This window comes from Lepidochelys kempii, chromosome 1 (assembly GCF_965140285.1).
Source record: "Lepidochelys kempii isolate rLepKem1 chromosome 1, rLepKem1.hap1, whole genome shotgun sequence".
Lineage (NCBI taxonomy): Eukaryota > Metazoa > Chordata > Testudines > Cheloniidae > Lepidochelys > Lepidochelys kempii.
The window spans coordinates 137,805,623-137,827,993 of NC_136380.1; the positions used below are offsets into that span (position 1 = coordinate 137,805,623).

Below are 22,371 nucleotides of genomic sequence, written 5' to 3' on the forward strand. Positions count from 1 at the left end.
CAAGCTATGCTAGAGGGTGGGGACTGGGCATGCAACTATTCTGTATAGCGTGCTAAACAAAATTCAGCAATTTCTCAGTTTTAAGTTCTGCTATACCTCTCCTGCAGACATGGAGACAGCACAGAGAAAACCGGAAAGGCCCTGCTATGGTTACAGGTTTCAGAGTGGTAGCCGTGTTAGTCTGTATCAGCAAAAACAATGAGGAGTCCTTGTGGCACCTTAGAAACTAACAAATTTATTTGGGCATAAGCTTTTGTGAGCTAGAACCCACTTCATCAGATGCATGAAGTGGAAAATACAGTAGAAGGTATATTTATACATAGTACACGAAAAGATGGGAGTTGCCTTACCAGGTTGGGGGGGTCAGTCTAATGAGACAACGTAATTATCAGTAGAATATCAAGGGAAGAAAAATCACTTTTGTAGTGGTAATGAGGGTGGCCCATTTCAAACAGTTGACAAGAAGGTGTGAGTAACAGTAGGGGGAAATTGCTATGGTAAAATTAGGTTTTGTAGTGACTCATCCACTCCCAGTCTTTATTCAGGCCTAATTTGATGGTGTCCAGTTTGCAAATTAATTCCAGTTCTGCAGTTTCACGTTGGAGTCTGTTTTTGAAGTTTTTTGTTGAAGAATTGCTACTTTTAAGTCTGTTATTGAGTGACCAGGGAGGTTGAAGTGTTCTCCTGTTGGTTTCTGAATGTTGTAATTCCTGATGTCAGATTTGTATCCATTTATTCTTTTGTGCAGAGACTGTTTGGTTTGGCCAATGTACATGGTAGGGGGGCATTGCTGGCATATGATGGCATATATCACATTGGTAGATGTGCAGGTGAACAAGCCTCTGATAGTGTGGCTGACGTGGTTAGGTCCTATGATGGTGTCCTTGAATAGATATGCAGGCAAGGTTTGTTGCAGGGTTTGGTTCCTGGGTTAGTGTTTTTGTTGTGTGGTGTGTAGTTGCTGGTGAGTATTTGCTTCAGGTTGGGGGGCTGCTATGGTTATCCGCTAAGCTGCTTGTTACATGGCATTTGTACCTCAGCCTGGTCTGCCCATGCAATGTGCACTCATACCTCAGGTGGACTATGAAAACTAACCCCAATTATTTTCCTGTAACCAGTGTCTCAACAAACTGTGGGATTTTGCACAAATGAATGCTTTCGGTATTCAACTCTGCCATGGGACGGGGCACAGAGGGTCAGGATATGTGCCATTTTGAAATAGCAAAAGGGGGTAGGGAGCAGGAGGGTTCTAATTCACATCTGCCAACAATAATAATAAATTGAAAGGACAGGTTTCCAACCTGCTGAAGTTCCCTCCAAGGGATCTGATTCTTCGGTCGCAGCCTGGTTTTCTGGCTGGGACTCTGGCTCCGACAAGACAAGGCAGGAATCAGGGTCCATTGTAGCAGGTCAGGATTGGGGCGGGCTTTCCAGCTGGCCATCGTCAGCATTCTTAGTCCCAAAAAGATCCTGGTTTTCCAGGGCAGCTCCTCTCCGGCATCCACCTTCTCATTTTCCAACTGGTTGAGCCAGTCATCGTGGGTGGAGGGCAGAACACAGGCAGCAGCCTCCAAATAGTGCCTGGGAAGGGTCATACTATAATCATGTAGAAGCCTGTCCAGTTCATCAAAAAATGGACAGGTCACATGTCCCCTGCCAGATTGTCTCCTTTTATCCCTCATTTCAATGTATTTTCTCCTGAGCTGCTTGCTCTATCCAGCACTGGGTGGCAACCCACTCATGGCTCCTCACAGACATCTGCTTTGCAGTGTCCACAAAAAACTGCTCATTCCTGTAGCTGGCCGCAAAGAGCTTCCTGAACCAAAGCTGCTCCCCTAGATGATGATGAGATCCAGGGTCTCAGCTGAGATCTGAGGGGCTGCACAAGGCATGATGTGGGCTTCTGGAGCCCTATCGCAGTGGTATCACCAGAATGATACACTGGGATCCAGGAGCAAATAGCAAAATCTAGCTCTGCACCAGCTTTTAAAAGGGGGAAGGGACATCCTGTAAACTTGATCCCAGGGCAGGGTGTGCACACAAGTAAACAGACAGGTCAGTAATGGTCAACCTGCAAAGCACTATGGGATTGCCAGTGGAAGCATACAAGAAGTGGTGCACAGCAACTGCATGCACACAAACAAAAGACCAAACTAATACAATTTGAAGTGAACCTAGTCCACTGGACAGGACAACTCCAGAACACCTGATAGATGTGGGATTAATACACAGTGATTGGTTGCGTCATGTGTACACAAGTGTTTTCAAACCACATTAACTTGATTTGGTCTGGATTAAAACCCCCATGTAGACAAGCCCTTAATGTTTTACTGCAATGACTGGGGACCCCTTTCTATAGATTTTCTTGGTTATTTCCCTTGTGGTCCACAAAGGGAGGAACCTCCTTCAGCAAATTAAAGGAAGGTATTTTCTCATTAATCTCCAGCTGGGAGCAATACCTATGTTCAGCTGAGAGAGGTCCCAGACAGACTGAAGAGAGTTTGGACTGAGTGGAGTTTTGGCTGGTCGACTAATAACTCATTGATTCAAGTACAATTTGTAAATAAATAAAGAAACAAATAAAGAAACATTAGCTTCTAACACACAATACCCAGCTTGATATTCATCACACTGTAAAAAGTTCCATGGAATCAAAGAAAGCAGAAGGCCAGCAACAAATTAGTATGTGTGAGGGGCTACCCAGTTTAATGCACAGAGTGCAGAGTGCATGACTGCTTGGTTGATGGCTAAGTGGTGTATGTATACACCTGATGCAATCAGCTCCAGGCTCTCACAGCTCAAACACAGCATCCTGAGCTGAAGGGAAGGAGCAGAGAGAGAGAAAGAGAATTATGCATGGTGTTTCCCTTTGACCTGTGTGACTAATTGGAGTCAGGGCCTTGGAGGGCCGTTGCTATTAGGATGAGAAATTGAAAGTACAAGTCAGGTATATTTTTGGTGTAATCTCTTTTATTTACTGAAACGAATGACCCACATTGTCCTCTTTCCATTAACACAGGAGGAAACAAACAGCAGGCAGTTCCCTTACTCAGCAATCTTCAAGTCTTCCACTCCATTGAGTTCTCTGCTCAAGATGCCCAGTCTCTCTGCTTCAGTCACGGTCACATTCACTGCTATTGTCCTGTCTTTCTGTCCCTCCAACAGACACAGCTTGCAACTGATACGGTTGCCCTGTGTCTCCAACCAGAAAACCGCCTCAGTTGACACAGTTTAGCTCTGCCCTGCCATGCTGCCTAGTGCCTCAGGTGGTCTCCTCACAGCCCGAGCTGCTTTGCTTCATAAAGATGCTTGACTGAATTGAACCTGAAAGAGAGTGCTTGGTACAGCCATTGACTTTTGATGTCTGGGAATTGTTTTTGGATCAGAGAACCTGCTGCTGGCAGCCATTAGTACATCAAAACATGATTGAGCAGCCCTACCTACAAACTGCCTGCTCCACTGCTCCACTCCTGCTGAGAAAGCCTATCGCTAAGATGGAAGTTATTTCAATGGCTGTTACAGATTTTAATGTATTAAAAAGTAATTTCCTACAACAACAAAATTCCCCATGCCTTCCTCTATGTGGCATATAAACACCAGGACTAGTTTAAAATATTTTAAACATGAAAATCTCTCTGACACTATAAAAAGTTAGTGAGTGAGTTTGTTTAATCCCATTTCCTATTTGAAAAGGTCAAATTTAAAACGGAATTATACAAGATAACTGAATCATGAACTGTTTAATTTGCAGGAATGAAGGCTTTGCACCAAGTCCCTATCTGAAAGAGATCTCCTGGGATGATGATGAACCTGGGTAAATCAACATCCAGCCACACAGTGCTTAAATTTTCACCTCACCATTTTAGGAAAGACCAGGCCACATTTCCAGAATGTTTCACTGGTTTATGATCATTCTATGGCTTTCTGAGTACCCTGCATAAAGTGTCATGAATGATATCAGCTAGACTATATCTTTATCTCCTTGCTGTATACATATTTAATGAAAAAAATTATCGGTAAAATACTGGCCCCACTGATATCAGTGGAAGTTTTGCCATTGACTTCAATAGGGCCAGGATTTCACCCTACATATTCTCACTTCACTATTAAGGCCCCAACCTTGCAAACATTTACATATGTAAGTAACATTATGCATGTGAGTAGTCCCATAGAAAGTAACATGATTTTGTTTAAATGAAGCCTGCCAGATCAGACCCATTTTTTTAAGTGTCTTTGGCCCTGATCTTGCAAACACTTACGTTGTGCATAAAATTAAGCACTTGCCTGAGTGTTTGCAGGGAGCATTTGAGTAATCCCATAGACTGTAAAGAGGTTTGTCTGAGTAAGCGGAGTTGGATCAGGCCCACAACTTTTTTGTAAAATGTGATCATATAATTTCCTATAATTTCCTGAATGCCGTAGAATGCAGTAAAAATTAGAATCCTAAATTATTGGTTTGTTGTTGGGGTTAGGGAGAGGAGAGGGGAGGTATTTGCTATGTTGTAACTTGTTTTGGCATGTGCTATTTTAATTCTGTCCCTGATGTTAAAAACATTTATTGGACGATTTTGAGCTTGTGGGGTTTTGGAGGATTTCTGTGTAAGCTTCAATGAGGCAATTACAATCTCCTCATAACAACTGCAGCAGAGAGGTTCAGCCCCTCTGCCTAGCAGGACGAGCCGAGAAAGTGTTTAAGTCTTGCAGCACACTACGTATTATCACAAAGGGGGCGAAGCCGCTTTAGGCTCTGCTCAGAAGTCTTGTGAATGCCCTCTGAGCAGGCTCCTGATTTTTCAAATGATAATTTTTAAAACTCAAGTTAAAATTTCCTCCCACAGCTAGCCAAGGCATCACTACTTATAAAGGACTTTCTACCTGCAACATGTTCATTTGCAACATTCAGCTGCAGCTCTAAAACTGAGGTTAGAGTATTTTACCATGGGAAAGTGTGTACTTTTTTCACCCTCACCAAACCAAAAGAGAAATGGAAAGAAAATGAAATATATCCTCAAATTTGCCTAAAGGGGGAAAAATCCACTTTGGGCTGAGCCTAGCCTTAGTTCAGTGTGAATACATTTAATTTGGGTTTTGACTTGAGGAAGGTCTGCGTATTTAATCATGATTTCAATGGGGTGTTTCATCTTTGTAGGAGAAACTCCAGTGGAAGTGACCATTCATCAGAAGAAGAGGAGAGCATTGCTAAGCATGAGTGAGTATGTGGAGTGTTTTCATGTGTAAATCTTAAGCTCTTTGGGACAAGGGCCATCTTTCCATTAGATGTCTGCACAGTGCCTAGCACAGTGGAGCCTTTATCCCCCTCTCAACCCTTCTGTGATACAAATCATCCTTATTATAAATAATCTTCCATAGGCTTCCAATGGAATGAATATGTTTTCACCCAACAAAGCAGCAGATGGGGAGGCTTTTAGAAAAGCCTGTCTGATATCCCGATAAAAGGGGGTGCTCACAAAAGACTGATCCCTGTGATGAGGCTGAGGGGAGTGTCACTTGAAAACATGTATGAAGTAGCTGTCTCCTGCGTCTGGGAGCTTGCCGCTCATGAGCATATTATGTAAGGTAAAGCCTGCCTATCACAAAGAGGTTTGAACGTTGTAGAAGTTACGCTTTTCAGTTGAAAGTCCCCCCAGTGTGGGGGTGCATGCAGGGCTCTCCATGGCAGAGTTGCCAAAAAAGAAAGTATCCTCACTCTCTGAAGGCTGCAGAGCAGGGTGCCATGCTGGCCCCAATTAGAGCCGGGTGAAGAGGGCCAGAGGAGTGGGGCTATTTACATAGATTCAGTGACCCGAAGCCCCTGAACAGGGAACGTGGAGAGGCAGCGGCCACCCCAGATGCTTAATTTTAATGATCCGAGATTTTATTAAAAACACTGGTGAGGAACTTTGTGTTTGAAAATGGACCATTCTTTAACATGCTGCTGCTACTACTGGGGGCTATGCAAGATAGATAATTCGAAAGCTTTTTAAAAGCAAATTTGAAAATGAGGCATCTTGTATGGGTTTTTCATTGGTCTACTTTGCCAAACCATTATTCGGAAATCATGCTGTAAACAATATTTCTTGTTGTAGCTGGTACGCTGGTGATATCTCCAGGGCCCAGTCAGAGGAACTGCTGAGACAGAAGGTACTGGAAATATCTTTATTAACTGCGTTTAAACCCCTCTCTAAATCTATTGTTATCAGTGCTGCTCCTCGCCTCTAGAGGGTGCGAATGTTCTTTAAATAACTTTAGTATTACAGTGAGAGTGGCAGAAACTGACATAAGTATTAATGTAGTTTGGAGATATAGGAGTAATTAGGTTGTGGGTGAATGTAAGGTCCCTAGAGGTGGCTAAGTAATGACACTAATCTAAACTAGGCAAAGGGCAGGCAGCGCCCTCCCCCAAAGCTCTGCCAGTGGCTTTCATTCCTGACATACAATACTCTACGTTGCTATTTCAAATGTTGGTCTTTTTGGAGCACAGACTGCCAATCAGAGAATACTGTGGGGGGATTCTATGATGTGTACAAATGGAAACGACTGGACAATGGCATTGCCATATTCTGTTCCATCGGAGACATGGCATGTTAGCCGCTAGTACACTTACCTCTTACACCTCCGAGCTCCCGTGACACTCACTCCTTGTGTACTGCCTGTCCCATTGGTGCTCAGCCACTTGCAGCTCACACCATGCTCAATGGAGCCATGGCCCAACTTTCCATCCAGCTGCCTGCACCAGAAGTTCAGAAAGGAAGTATAATCCTGGCAAATCACTGTGTATTTCTAGGAGGAAGGGGGCACCAGTAGAAGGACTAGTCACCTATGGTCCAATCAGGGGCTAAACAGTCCCAAACCCCATCGATCTGAATGGGACATGAGGTTTTGCAGCATCTTGCAGCATTGAATCTTAGACTACAGCTGGACTTGTAAGTGTCTTGTTCCAGCCACACACCAACCAAATTCCAGCACAAGACCAATGTCGCTCCTACATGTACTGCTAGGAAAATCCTATTGGGAACCAGAATCTCAGCACCTACCTGGGAAACCATCGTCAAAAGCAGAAATCTATAGTGCCAAACTGGGGGATGGGAAAGAGGGAAGAAGTAGGATTTAGCTGCCGCTCACATTAAAAATAGCCTAAAAATGAATATGCACTGAAAATCTCTCTAGCTGTTTAGTCACCCAGATATACTGAGGCAGTGGAAAACTGATGTGAGTTTAAGGCATTATGGAAATGCATCAAGGCAAAGTTACAAAATATTTCTCCAATAGTGGGTGTTTCTTGTGATGTTTTCCTTCCTTTTTAATTATTATTATTAGGGGAAAGAAGGTTCTTTTATGGTTCGAAATTCAAGCCGAGTGGGCAAGTACACCATGTCTGTATTCAGCAAGGCTCTTGAGTGAGTATTCAAAGGATTGCCTTCATTTCCATTGTCCACTCCATGGGTTTGTTCCTTTGGGGAGTCGGGTTTCTTCATTTGGGGAGTCATTCCATACCAAAGTTACTTCACCAGATCTGGGCTGAACTTTGGGCAAGTTTGGAAACAGGCTTTTAAACAGTATTATCCCTCTAAATCCATCTGTCCCTTTTGCTGAGTCCAGTGCTATAGTGACAGAAAGCACCACAAAGAGGTGTGCTCATTGCAGGGGAGAGAGAGTAGGGGAGAGCTGGTAGATATATTATTATTTCATTGCCAGCTGAACATGGAGCATCTCCAAGGATATGTTGTATGGGAGATGAATGTAATGGCTGGAAGGAGAGGGGAAACTGAAGAGAGAGAGAGACAGAGAGAGAAATGGGGAAGCGGGGGGGAGATCAAGCTTGGGAGAGGTAGGAAAAAGGAAGGAGTGGTTAGAAATGGAACTGTAAATATTCAGAAAAATTGCCTTAGAGGATCAAACCACTGGTCCTTCTAGTCAAATGTCCTGTAATCAGAGGTGGCCAGTACCAGATGCAACAGAGGAAGATATAATACCCTGATTCCTCACCACCATTGTTTGCATTAAATAACATTTAGACACAATAAATCCTGTATCTTGGCAGGGAGTTAGACTATATGACCCTAACACTATGGTTCTATGATTTTCATGGGAAAAGTTTTTTCCTATTCCTAGGCAGTTAGTGTCCTGCAGTGGGACAGCCGATATCCCTTATAAATATGACCAGCATTTTGAATACTACGTATTGGAAGCTACGGAAATATGGAAAATTTGTAACACGTAGTTTTGTAAAGGGACCACTCAGTGCAACAAAAATAACACTTCACTCACAGGACTGCAGGCTGGGGAACTTGCTGCTTTATTCAACTGCATCACAATAGAGTGGGAACACACAGAACAGAAAGTAAAGGAGGGCTGGAGTGATGCTCTGGAGGAGGGCTGGAGTGATGCATCATACTCTGGGTGGCCCAATTAACTTTATCATAGCCCCTTTACTAGAGTAAGTATTTAGATACCACTTATTAAGCAAAGAGTCCCCTTAACTAAATGACAGCTGATAGCAGCAAAGAAAAAATATTATCAAAATTGTAACTGGTGCATCATGAGTCTGGTGACTACCTGTCTAATTAACTAAATAAGACTTGGACTTTACAGAGTCCACTTAACAAGGCTCTTACATAAAGAATACTTTGTGCTATTTTTCAGAGATAAAAATGGAACTGTCAAACATTACCATGTGCACACAAACTACGAAAACAAATATTATCTGGCTGAAAATTACTGTTTTAATTCAGTTCCCCAACTTATTCACTATCATCAGCATAACTCAGCAGGTAAACCACGTCTGTCTCTCCTTGCCCCTTCTGGTGACTCTGAATGTGTTTTTCTCCTATCATATGTTTTTCTCCTACCATAGATAGATTTAGAGAGACTCAGGTTGTTGGGTTTCTAGTATTTATGGTGAATCTCTTGCTATACTGAATGGTCTAAATACTAAGAATAAATTTACCCCCCTTTTAGGTGTTGATCTTGAGAATTTGTTCATGGGGGGGGGTGTTAGTTGCCTAGGATTTTTATTATTATTATTTAAGAGAGCTGCATGTATTGTGATCATTAACTGGCTTTCTTTGTAGGTATGATTACAAGGCTTCGACATGCTGTGACTACAAAAGCAAATAAGGTCCCATCGACATCATCCTTAGGAAATGGTATGGAGATGATTTTCCCTTTTAAAACTATTGTCACTGTTTGCCACCTGTCACAGCACTGGTTGAGCTCCCCCTGCTGGACACTCACCAGACTGCTGTGAGGGAATCCAAATGCTGAATCCTCAAATCCTCTAATCCTCTAGAGTAGTGGTACCCAATCTGCGGGGCGCAGAACACAGCTGCGGCCCATGTGTCATCCTCAGGGCCATACAGGTAGTATATATATTGTGTGAATGCAGACTACATGACACAGAGAGAGCTGCATATGTGGCCCACAATGGTAAATAGGTTGAGAACCAGTGCTCTAGAGTCTAAATGGAGTCCAGGGACTTCCCCTGGCTTGGGGGCTCTAGGCACACTCTTGGGATGAAGATTCTCTGTTTAGCACTCGCTTCTGAGAGCTGAGACCTTGTGGTCCAACTGCCGAGCCTCTGCAACCAGGAGTGACCCTCCCAATTCCCCCTCCCCCGCCCCCTTTTTATGCACAGCCCTTCCCAGAACTCCAGCCTTGTAGGCACTCTGGGTAAACAGGTTAACCCCTCCGGGACATGTGGTAGGTGTTGTACATAACTTACACAGACAGATTTTGCACAAGATTCTAAACTACCATTGCTCTTTACTTAAGAGAGAAAGGACAAGAGGGTACAGATCATTTAGAAAACACTGAACACCCCGAATGCAATGCCCTACTAACTCACCTCTCCCTTGGGGTACATCAGAGTTCAGGTGGGCTGGGGTCCCCACTTCCCCATCAGGCTCCTGCAGCAGCTTCCCTCTGCTTGAGCTGGTGAAAATGGCCAAAGACCCCCAGGAAAACGGCTCCTACCCTTTTATAACCTTCCAGTCCTTCTGTCCTGTGACTCCTGGATCAGCCTCCACAGGTGATCCCAGACCCCTACCAGATGACTCTGTGGCCAGGTTACCTCTCCCCTGACAGACTATTTTTTCCTGGGTAGGAAGCTGCCTATTGCTTAGGGCACTTGTATTTGAATAGAGGACCACCCAGATTTCACAACCCTCTATTGCCAGTCCTGCGTCACTCCCATGGAATTTCTGTCCAAGATGAGGTAAAAGGACAACAGAGAAGACAAAGGGCTGCACATTCCAAATAGAGTTTGATAAAGACACAGAGAGAGAGTTCATAATCTCACACAGAATTCCTTAGGTTGTACAGATAGATTCCTCACATTGTCACACCACCATAATTTGTCAATAAAAAGAAACCATTATGATTTTCCTTACTTCCAATCTTGGCCTTATAGAAGGCTGCAGAAGCTTTAAACTCTCTGGTTGGCAGTCACTTAGATCCACCTCTGTGTCAGAGGTAATGCAGAACCACCCTGCAGCACATAGAGTTTAGAGAGGGATTGTTCTTTGGTGATCAGTCCCTCCCTTGTATGGGGAGTGCACAGGTGCATTATTCTTAATGCTAGTGTAGTCACCACCCACCAGCGCATGCAGCCTACTCCCAAGGCAGCTATGTGTGTGGATGTTGGGAGGCCGTGGGACCACATTCCACAACTCCCTCTGGGGTCAAGTGACTGGCTCCTTGTGCACTCCCTCAATCTGCACACCCATGCCACAGCCATCTCAATCTGGCCCTTTCTTATTATGTTCTAGCACATTATGTGGTGGGATTGCATTTGTTTGTAAAGCCAACTGAAAAACAGCCTGGCGATACTTCAATTGTTTGGCCCAAAAGTCCTTCATAAGTCACACAAACTTTGTCTGATTTTGTGAACTAACATACCTCAGCTGTGGTATCAAATGGCACTCTGGGGTTGTGCTGCAGGGTACCCATTTCTGCTGCCACTTGCAGACAAAACCCATAGACTTCATGTGGCACACTTTCATGCATTGCAAAAGAAACAAATGGACACCTTTAGGACCCCAGGACTGCATATATCAGTCTGGTAGCTAAAGGGGATTGCTTCTGTCCCTCTAGGGATCTGGGAGCTGAAACGAGAGGAAATCGTCCTGCTCAAGGAATTAGGAAGTGGCCAGTTTGGAGTGGTGCAGTGGGGAAAATGGAAGGGAAAGTACGATGTTGCCATTAAGATGATTAAAGAAGGATCAATGTCAGAAGATGAATTCATAGAGGAAGCTCACACCATGATGTAAGCTGCACTTTGCTTAATGAAATAACATTGCAAATAAGGCTCTTCCACAAGTCATCTCAGTAATATAGAATAGCCATAAGAACATAAGAATGGCCATACTGGGTCAGACCAAAGGTCCATCCAGCCGAGTATCCTGTCTACTGACAATGGTCAATGCCAGGTGTCCCAGAGGGAGTGAACCTAACAGGTAACAATCAAGTGATCTCTCTCCTGCCATCCATCTCCACCCTCTAACAAACAGAGTCTAGGGACACCACTCCTTACCCATCCTGGCTAATAGCCATTAATGGACTTAACCTCCATGAATTTATCCAGTTCTCTTTTAACCCCTGTTATAGTCCTAGCCTTCACAACCTCCTCAGGCAAGGAGTTCCACAAGTTGACTGTGCACTGAGTGAAGAAGAACTTCCTTTTATTTGTTTTAAATCTGCTGCCCATTAATTTCATTTGGTGGCCCCTAGTTCTTATATTATGGGAACAAGTAAATAACTTTTCCTTATTCACTTTCTCCACACCACTCATGATTTTATATATCTCGATCATATCTCCCCTTAGTCTCCTCTTTTCCAAGCTGAAAAGTCCTAGCCTCTTTAATCTCTCCTCCTATGGGACCTGTTCCAAACCCCTAATCATTTTAGTTGCCCTTTTCTGAACCTTTTCTAATGCCAGTATAGCTTTTTTGAGATGAGGGGACCACATCTGTATGCAGTATTCAAGATGTGAGCCTACCATGGATTTATATAAGGTCAATAAGATACCTCCATCTTATTCTCTATCCCTTTTTTAATGATTCCTAACATCCTGTTTGCTTTTTTGACTGTATACTGCATGGACGTCTTCAGAGAACTATCCACGATGACTCCAAGATCTTTCTCCTGATTAGTTGAGCTAAATTAGCCCCCATCATATTGTATGTATAGCTGGGGTTATTTTTTCCAATTTGCATTACTTTACATTTATCCACATTAAATTTCATTTGCCATTTTGTTGCCCAATCACTTAGTTGTGTGAGATCTTTTTGAAGTTCTTCACAGTCTGCCTTGGTCTTAACTATCTTGAGCACTTTAGTATCATCTGCAAACTTTGCCACCTCACTGTTTACCCCTTTCTCCAGATCATTTATGAATAAGTTGAATAGGATTGGTCCTAGGACTGACCCTTGGGGAACACCACTAGTTACCCCTCTCCATTCTGAAAATTTACCATTTATTCCTACCCTTTGTTCCCTGTCTTTTAACCAGTTCTCAATCCATGAAAGGATCTTCCCTCTTATCCCATGACAACTTAATTTACGTAAGAGCTTTTGGTGAGGGACCTTGTCAAAGGCTTTTTGGAAATCTAAGTACACTAGATTCCCCCTTGTCCACATGTTTGTTGACCCCCTCAAAGAACTCTAATAGATTAGTAAGACATGATCTCCCTTTACAGAAACCATGTTGACTTTTGCACAACAATTTATGTTCTTCTGTGTGTCTGACAATTTTATTCTTACTATTGTTTCAACTAATTTGCCCTGTACTGACGTTTGACTTACCAATCTGTAATTGCCAGGATCACCTCTAGAGCCCTTCTTAAATATTGGCGTTACATTAGCTATCTTCCAGTCACTGAGTACAGAAGCTGATTTAAGGGACAGGTTACAAACCATAGTTAATAGTTCCGCGATCTCACATTTAAGTTCTTTCAGAACTCTTGGGTGAATGCCATCTGGTACCTGTGTCTTGTTACTGTTAAGTTTCTCAATTAATTCCAAAACCTCCTCTAGTGACACTTCAATCTGTGACAATTCCTCAGATTTGTCACCTACAAAAGACGGCTCAGGTTTGGGAATCTCCCTAACATCCTCAGCCATGAAGACTGAAGCAAAGAATTCTTTTAGTTTATCTGCAAAGACGTTATTGTCTTTAAGTGCTCCTTTTTTATCTCGATTGTCCAGGGGCCCACTGGTTGTTTAGCAGGCTTCCTGCTTCTGATGTATTTAAAAAACATTTTGTTATTACCTTTTGAGTTTTTGGCTAGCTGTTCTTCAAACTCCTTTTTGGCTTTTCTTATTACATTTTTACATTTAATTTGGCAATGTTTATGCTCCTTTCTATTTACCTCACTAGGATTTGACTTCAACTTTTTAAAAGATGCCTTTTTATCTCTCACTGCTTCTTTTACCGAAAAAAGTCATCGAAAAAGAAGTTCCTCCTCAAAATAAAACCATAAGTACCACAGGCAACTTTAGATATAGGCTGAGTATGTGACCACCTAGGGCATCACATTTACAGAGGCATCAACAGAATAGTAGAGAGATTGCTGGGGTTACCAGTAACCAGTGTTATACTGCTCTTCAGCTTCACTGACTGCTGAGCTTCTACATGTGGGATTTAAACATGTACTTTATTATTGAAACGCCTCCTTCAACATGCATGTATGGAATTATCTATTTCTGTCATCAGAAGCAAGTGGGAATGACCTATGCATGAGTAGGTGGGACATATCAGACCAGTGAATGCATCTGCAGTATATTTCACGTTGGCAATGGGGAGGTAACCGCCCCAATCTCCGCAGTCAGATACCAGTTTGCAAGTAGTTTTATTCAGGGCATTTCAGGTATGTCACAACATAAGGAAATGTGCTGTGCTCCTGTCAGTTGGCTAGCTGAAATGGTTATAATAGCTGATTCTACTTTGCTACATTCGCTTAGTAGGAACATAGCCACTTTTTGAATGCCTTCTAGTGACCTGGGATGACTCTGTTACGCCGTGCTTCAGTTTCCCCTCTTGGACTCCTCAAGAAGTCAAAAAAGGCTTCTCTTTGTTCAGTGGTACCCCTCCATGGAGGCTGGTTTTACTAGCAAAAAGTTCAAAATGAGGCTTCCCCAGACTTAAGCTGGGGACAACGCATCCTCCCCGAGGTACTGTCTCAAAACTCTCCTAGTGTCTCAGGATCTTCCCTGCTTCAGCAGGCCAACCTCAGCCCTTCGTAGCTGGAGCAACTCCCCTGATTGCATGATCTTCCCTGCAGGAGTCTTTCTCACTCTCTGCCACAGCTTTCCCTTCATGTTTCCTGCCTTCCTCCGGCTTTTTATAGAGATCAGCTGCGCTTTGTCTGGCCCATATTGAGAGGCTGTTAATAAGGCACAGGTGGGCTGGACTAGTTCCCTCTTCAAGGGCCTAGTCCATTCTGTGGCATGGAATCCTTAAATCTCAGTTGCCAATACACTAACTCAGCTTTCTCCGTGCGTGCCAGTGGGGCGGTGCACAGGCTCAGAAGTCTGCACTACTGGAACCTAAAATAGTCAGTTTCACCATTCCTGATTATTTGTGCAATTGTTTCATGCTAGCATGGAGAACGAAATTAACCTCTGCTTGAAAGGGAAATTTTTAAGTCTGAGATTTCATTGATCAAACCCAAACTTTACTAACTAGGCTAGAACTCTTATTAATTATTATTTATTTGTATTGCTCCAAAAGTTACTTTACAAATGTCAAGGTAATGATAAGGAATAAAAGCTCACAACATAGAGTAACATATTTATTTCTTAATTTTTTGTTTCAGGAAACTTAATCATCCCAAACTTGTTAAGCTCTATGGGGTTTGCACAGAGACATATCCCTTCTATATAGTGGCAGAATATATGGCTAACGGCTGCTTGCTTAACTACTTGAGGAGTCACGGAAAGGAACTGCAACCCTTTCAGCTGCTGGAAATATGTTATAGCATTTGTGAAGCTATGACTTTCTTAGAGAGCCAGCAGTTCATTCATCGAGACTTGGTAAGCTCTAGCCGGGTAGGAGGAGGAGATTTAGAACCTGATTCTGTGTTCTGTTACTCCTATTTTATACCAGTGTAACTCACACTGGCATAAAACAAGGGTAATAGTGTGGACATGTAGGCCACTGGAATAGAAGGTTCTGTTTAGTGGTGTTTTGTTACTATTATAAGAACAGCTGCTGTGTCAAGAACTTGGACCGTTCAGATTTTGTTGTAATATGCCATTATTTTACCCAGTTGTGTCTTGTTCCTTCTATTATTCACCCTGGTTTTATAGTGATCTAGCTCTCCTTTACACTAGTGTAACTGAGAGCAGAATCAGGACCTTGTATCTAGGCCCACCGTTTGTGCAGGAGTGTGTGTGCAAGAACACTGGCAGACAGGGTCGGGTGGAATCAGATTGGTTATGGTGTGAGATCACTGAAAGAGAACTCTCCCTAGCTCCTGGAGACTCGTGTTCCAGACTCAGTCATGACATTGTGCGTTTTAACTGTAGCCACTGGAAAATGTGTGAGAATCTACAATATAGAGAGAGCTATATTTTCAAAGGAGCCTCAGCCCAACATCTCCACCGCCAACCATCATTTTAAATATTCGTTTTAGTGTTTGCAATTATTTATTTGTGTACACAAATCAAGTAACTGGACATGTAACTAACCAGTTTGGACATTCAACTCCGAAATCCAGGATGCCGAGCAGTTTATCAGTACAAAATTCAAGTTATAAAGGCAATTTCTGAAAATTTGTTACTGATTGTTACAACCCATAGAGAGCCAAGAATAAAAGCAGAACTTGGCTTTAGGAGGTGAACCATATCCCTGGGATTAATAACCCTCAGGGCAGAGATGATAGCTCTAGGTAAATGCTCACATAAATAAGTCTGTGCAGATCGGTGCTTTTCTGGCCTATTCATTGCTCATACTGCTTAAATTATCTCTCAATATTCCATTCTCTTTATAATGAATAGTAAATAACCAAGTCAGCATTCTCCTATTATACACATGTTGTTCTTGCTTTTGATGTACTAGCAACTTTTGATGAGGTGTTACCTAATGGCTAGAACACTGGTCTGGGACCCAGAAGACTTGCCTTCAATTCTTGGCTCTGCCACTGGTTTGCTGGGTGACCACCCATCCCTGTGCCTCAGTTTACCCATCTGTAGAATGGGGATAATGATACTGATTTCCTTTGTACAGCACTTTGAGATCTATGGATGACAAGTGCTATAGAAGAGCTAGGTATTATTATCGTTACAAATTAAAAATAGTGCATCATTTTTTAAATCAAAGAACTTCATGGATATACGTGATGAGGGCATAGGCAATGTGGTCTAGTAGTCACATTTACACCATGGTCTGCATGTGAGGAACAGTGGTCACTGAGCAGGAGTTGCATGAATCACAAGAGCCAGGTTCAGTAAGCAAGAGTTGGGGTCAGAGTCAGGCCGGGGTCAGAGAGCGGAAGTCGAGATAGCACCAGTCTGGAATCAGGGGGCAGGAATCAGGGTCAGAGTCAGGCTGGATAAGAGATCGGGAGACAAGGCAAAGTCTGGAGTTGCAGCAAGCCAAAGTCTGTGTGTGGTTGTCCAGACAACTTCCTGGGGCATCCCCTGAGGCTAAACAGGGGCACTTGGCCAATCAGAGGGCGGCACGTACTTAGGTGGTACTTCCTGCGGCACCTACTCTCCACAGTTCCCCCTGACTGTAACTGTCCCAGGCTCTACAGACCCAGGTTCTAGCCCAGGGACCCATACAAAGGAATTCTGCAGGAAAGAAATACTGTTTGAAAATAACCAAACTCATTTCACTTGGATTTTGGTCACTCAGTCTGTTTTCTTGTTTTCCCACTAAAGGCTGCTAGGAACTGCTTGGTTGACAGTGATCTTACTGTGAAGGTGTCTGACTTTGGGATGGCTAGGTAAGCTACAGATTGAATCTTCAACCACTGTAGTGCAATAATGTCAATCCTAAATGGTTTATTGGTGTTAGTCAGCCAGTGCTGCCATGAAACCAACAGTGAATGAGCTGTTATTAATAAAGTTAAACCATAGGGACTATCTAGTTCTCGTTAGTCCCATTGAGTTAATGATTGTAACCCATTCTGGGGCTTTCAATGAGACGAGAAACAGAAGGTGCAGACTCCTGGCATTTCTAAAGGTTGGAGGGCAAATGTAATGTATGCACATCACTGTTTCATGCTTGTCAAAGAAATCTCAACAATGTTCTCTGTGTGCAAGAGAGTTTTTATAATGCCCCCTTTGTGAGAGATTCATGTGGGTTTCTGATCCCTCTAGCAAAGACATGATAAGGAGTCCCTTGATAACTTGATTGCAGCAACATACCTCTGTAGCTTGAGGTTAGTGTTTCTATCGGGTTACCTCTGGAGACCTGGGTTTCTGGCCAGGCTTTGTTCACAGGCTTGTTGGGGAGTTGTTGCGGGGCATTCCAGGCAGAAGCAGGAAGCAATATTTCACTAGCTATTTGTCATAGCCTGAAGACTGGCTCTTCCCTTGCAGGTATGTTCTGGATGACCTATATGTAAGTTCATTAGGAACTAAGTTTCCAGTGAAGTGGTCGGCACCAGAAGTTTTTCATTATACTAAGTTTAGCAGCAAGTCGGATGTATGGGCCTTTGGTACGTATGGGATTTGACCTTTCATATTGGAGATGCTTAATAAGCTCAAAAAATGCAAACTTGACTGCATATTTGAAAAGCCAAAAAAATGACTGACAGACTTTAACAACTACTATGCAAAAGTCTAAGATAGGTATTTACTACGCATAGTGTGTATATTCTGCTTAATATTACCATGCAACAACAATAGACCAAACTGATGTAATCTTAATGGCTTCTCTGTGGGTGCACAGACTAGAATTTGGTCCACTACCCGTATGTTGTACAATATGTGTGTAGTCCAATGCCCGGGGTGGGTCGCTGGAGCAGAGACCGAACCTGAGCCCTCTGGCTCTAAAAGCACCAGCCTCTAGTGCCTAAGCTAAAAGACCTGTTCAGTTAGTTCAAAGGTTGTAGCAGATTCAAAAATCTCAAGCCTAGCCTGTAGCATGGAAGAGCATGCCATACTGTGTAATCACGGGATACATGTGCAATGCTAGCTTCTTGCCAGAACTTAGAACATGATGCAAACCTGTTTCCAGCCAGGAGAGCTCAAACAGCTGATCTTCTCATGGCAACCTGGCACTAAGCTGTGGTGAACAAGATAGAAGAGAGGTTTTTCCAAATTCTTCTTTCTTTCAGCTCTGTCTCCAGCTAGTCACCCTATCCCATTAAAAGAAAGACTGCAATACTGAAAATGTTTTGCATGTGCCCTATACTATTATGTTATACAGCAGGAGTTGGCAACCTATGGCACGCGTGCCAAAGATGGCACGCAAGCCGATTTTTAATGGCACGCTGCTGCCTGCCGGGTCCCAGCCGCCGGCCCCGCTCAGCCCGCTGCTGAACCCAGGCCAGGACCCTGGCAGGCAGCAGAGTGCCATTACAACTCCTGCCCGCCCTGGCCCGCTCTTCTCCGCCCCCCCCCCCCCGGGGACAGGGTGAAGAAGCTTGGTTCTGCCGGCTACTGCTGCAGGGCAGGCAAGCTCCTGCCTCTTCCCCCAGCGTGCTGGGTTCCTGCCCCTCCTCCTCTCCCTCCCAGCCGCCGATCAGCTGATGGCCCTTTCGTGGGAGGGGGAGAAGCCGAGCGGCAGCACAATTGCTGCTTCGGGGAGGAGGCGGAGAAGAGGTGGGGACGGGGCCTTGGGGAAGGGGGGTGGAATCAGGGCATATCCCCTCCAGCCCCCTGCAGTGAGCCGCTCTGGGCAGGGGGTTGGGAACAACTCCACGACCCCAGCCCACACCCCCAGCCCTCTGCCTTGACCCCTGCACCCCCCTCACACACTCCTAGCCCTCTGCCCTGACCCCTGCACCCCCCACAACCCCAGCCCTGACTCCAGCCCCCCCACATACCCAGCCCCCCCACACCCCATGCCCTAACTCCTGCACCCCCCTCACATGCCCCCAGCCCTCTGCCCTGACTCCTGCACCCCCCACACCCCATGCCCTGACTCTTACACCCCCCACATTGCCACCCCCACCCTGAGCACCAAACGGGAGCTTCTGCACACACACCCCCACATTCCCACCTGCACCCCTTGCACCAAATGGGAGCTGCTCAGGTAAGCATTCCACCCTCAAACCTCCTGCCCCAACCCTGAGCCCCCTCCCTCATTCTAGCTCTTGGCCAGGCCCTACACCCCAACCCCCAGCCTGCTCCTTCAACCCCAGCCCTGTGCTCAGTGCACTCCCACCCTCAGCTCAGTGCAGGGAGAGAGGAAGACAATGGGCTAGAACCAGGGAGAAGGTAGGTACCCACTCTATGTGGGCAGGGCCAGGATCCCAGACCGGCAGCGGGCTGAGTGGCAGCAGGCTGAGCCGCTCAGCGCCCTGCCAGTCTGGGGTCCTGGCCGCCAGTCCCGCTCAGCCCACTGTTGGTCTGGGGTCCCGGCCACTGGCCCCGCTCAGCCCGTTGCTGGTCTGGGGTTCTGGCTGCCGGCCCCTTGCCAGCCAGGGTCCTGGCCACAGGCCCCGCTCAGCCTGCTGCCGGCCTAGGTGAACGGAACCCCAGGCTGGCAGAGGGTTGAGGGGGCCAGCAGCGTAAGATCAGCATTTTAATTTAATTTTAAATGAAGCTTCTTAAACATTTTGAAAACCTTGTTTACTTTACATACAACAATAGTTTAGTTCTATAATCTATAGACTTATATAGAGAGAGACCTTCTGAAAAATGTTAAAAATGTATTACTGGCACGCGAAACCTGAAATGAAAGTGAATAAATGAAGACTCGGCCCACCACTTCGGAAAGGTTGCCGACCCCTGGTATATAATTAAGACTAAGATTTAGTAACAGGTTTTTTTAGTAAAAGTCATGGACAGGTCATGGGCAATATACAAATATTCACGGCCCTGTGACCTGTCCATGACTTTTACTATAAATACTCCAACTAAAACTTAGCAGCTCCCGGGGCCCCAGGGCGGACTGCTCTGGGAGCCCCGAGGACACTGATGCTCTGGGGGGGGGGGGTGGAGGGGCCGATGACTAGCCCCTACTCTGGTAGCAGGGGCTGACTGCCCCCCACTGCTCCAAGGCCCATGGGGACTGCTGCTCTGATGGTCTCTGGGGTGGCCCCTGGGACCGCTGCTGCTCCGTGACCACTGCTGCTCTGGCGGCCCCAGGGCCAGCTACCTGGGGCTCCTCCAGCAGCGGCCGGTGCGGCTGGCCCCAGGGCCACCCCAGCAGCTGGCTCCGGGGTCAGCTGTTCGGGCAGCCCTGGGGTCTGCCGCACCGGCAGCTGCGGAAGTCAGAAGTCACAGAAAGTCACGGAATCCGTGATGTCCGAGATCTCTGTGACAGACTCGCAGCCTTATATATAACCACTGTAAGTCCTTTGGGAATCTTATTTAAGTCTTCTAACACTAAAGGACTAAATGTCCCAGTCCCTTAAAAACATCTGTAAAATCACGTGAGAAAATCATCTACAAAATGCCCATAGTACTTATTCTATATTATTTTGTAAAGTTGACATAGGACAATTCTTAAATAGTCATGTCTTGGGCATTATCACTGAACAACCCCATCAAACATCTGTATCATTCAACTTCACCTACCACTACAACAGCATGTTTTTTGCCATTGAGTACAGCATCACTAACACTAATATCGTTCATCATACCCTGGATACAAATCAGCCCCATACATTTGCTAGAAAAATAATTTTTGCTAGAAGTTTCATCTGTTATTACCATTCTGATAGATGAGTATTGCTTAAGTGTCTTGATCTGGAATGGTTTTTCATTAAATTTCTTGTCTTTCAACCCTGGAAATTTCTGCAGGGATCTTAATGTGGGAGGTGTTCACTTTGGGAAAGCAACCCTATGAACTGTATGATAATGTTCAAGTGATTGAGAAGGTTTCTGAGGGATATCGGCTTTACCGACCACAACTGGCCTCAGAGACCATATACCAGTTAATGTACTGCTGCTGGCATGAGGTATGTACATTGGTCCATATGCATTGGAGATGTTATCTAAAACAATTGATGGGCTTCATGATGGTCAGCTGAAAAAAGCAATACAGGAAACTATTTCTGTTAAAGAACATTGATTGTAGAGAGAAACTAGCTTCCATAAAGCCCTCAACTACAGTACACCAGAGGAAGGGCCCATAATTAATAAGAGGACAATGTGTGGAAAATTAAGCATGAAGGAGAACTAGCTGATTTTCCTTTTAAGGAAGCTGTACCATTCACTTATGACGATAACTTTAAAATATGCCTCAAATTAGATGACAGATTTAGAATTTGAGTGATTCATCATAACGTCTCTATGCCTGAAATTCTAAATGTTAGAGCACTGTCAAGGTTTGTAGGTCAAACACTGATCATTCTGTATCCATATTTAAGTTTCTCTTAAAGATCAATGCTGCCATGCCGCCTAGAGAACAAAAAAATTCCCAATTTATTGTTCTTCTTCCTGCCTCTGTTTATCTGTCTTTAAACAGTGATATGTCCCTTCTTGAGTGTCTAGTAACTGCCTGGCACATTATTGGTGCTACCATAAAATGGTGATTGTTAGTTTTTATATGACTCACGCCAAACATGACAAAAATAAGTTCTACTTGAACAAAAATTTTAAAGAGAAAGAAAAATGAAAACAATAGCAATAGAAGAAAGATTTAAAGCATACAGTGGTTGGAATCATTAATTGCTTTGCCACATAAATGCCATTACCTCTCCATAATTCTGCATGTTTGAGCTAAGAAAAATGAATATGTTACAGTAACTATGTTATATTTTCAGTGTTAAGTAACCACATAAGTTGTTTTGTTTTCATATAGCTACCAGAAAAGCGCCCCACATTTCATCAACTCCTATCAATTATTGAGACACTCAGAGAAGATGACAAGTCTTGAAGACAAGTCCTCATCATGTGGCTTTTGAATATTGGTTGGCATATCACCAGTTTACTTTGTGGGAGCTAATATTTTTGTGCAAATTCTGAAATCTGACTGACTTCAGATTTGGCTGACTCCAGCAGTATTACATTGGTTTTTCATTGTCTTTTAATTCGCAGTGCTTTGACACAGAGTAAAGAAGAAAGCTCTTGTGATGTTGTGGTGACTTAGTATTGTCTGAAAGAAGAGCGTAGAAGTATAATACTGATGCTGTTAGTATGAACCCCCCCCCCCATAGTACTTCACAAGCAGAGAACTATCCAGTAATAATGTAAACTCTTTCAAGGTTAGTTGTGGTGTTGGGTTTTTTTAGGTCACAACAGGATTTTATTA

General features: G+C 44.2%; 1 protein-coding gene across 1 annotated transcript in view; it reads left to right on the plus strand.

Annotated features, from left to right (window-relative positions):
* Positions 1-21,996, plus strand: part of BMX (BMX non-receptor tyrosine kinase) — a 37,092-nt gene extending 15,096 nt beyond the window's left edge. The window contains exons 7-18 of the mRNA XM_073327498.1: positions 3,752-3,783; positions 5,179-5,209; positions 6,087-6,141; positions 7,318-7,397; positions 8,644-8,771; positions 9,072-9,146; positions 11,092-11,263; positions 14,813-15,029; positions 16,881-16,945; positions 17,544-17,662; positions 20,919-21,076; positions 21,922-21,996. Coding sequence (XP_073183599.1) covers positions 3,752-3,783; positions 5,179-5,209; positions 6,087-6,141; positions 7,318-7,397; positions 8,644-8,771; positions 9,072-9,146; positions 11,092-11,263; positions 14,813-15,029; positions 16,881-16,945; positions 17,544-17,662; positions 20,919-21,076; positions 21,922-21,996 — 1,207 coding nt within the window. The remainder of the gene's footprint in view (positions 1-3,751; positions 3,784-5,178; positions 5,210-6,086; positions 6,142-7,317; positions 7,398-8,643; positions 8,772-9,071; positions 9,147-11,091; positions 11,264-14,812; positions 15,030-16,880; positions 16,946-17,543; positions 17,663-20,918; positions 21,077-21,921) is intronic.
* The last annotated feature ends 375 nt before the right edge of the window (positions 21,997-22,371 follow it).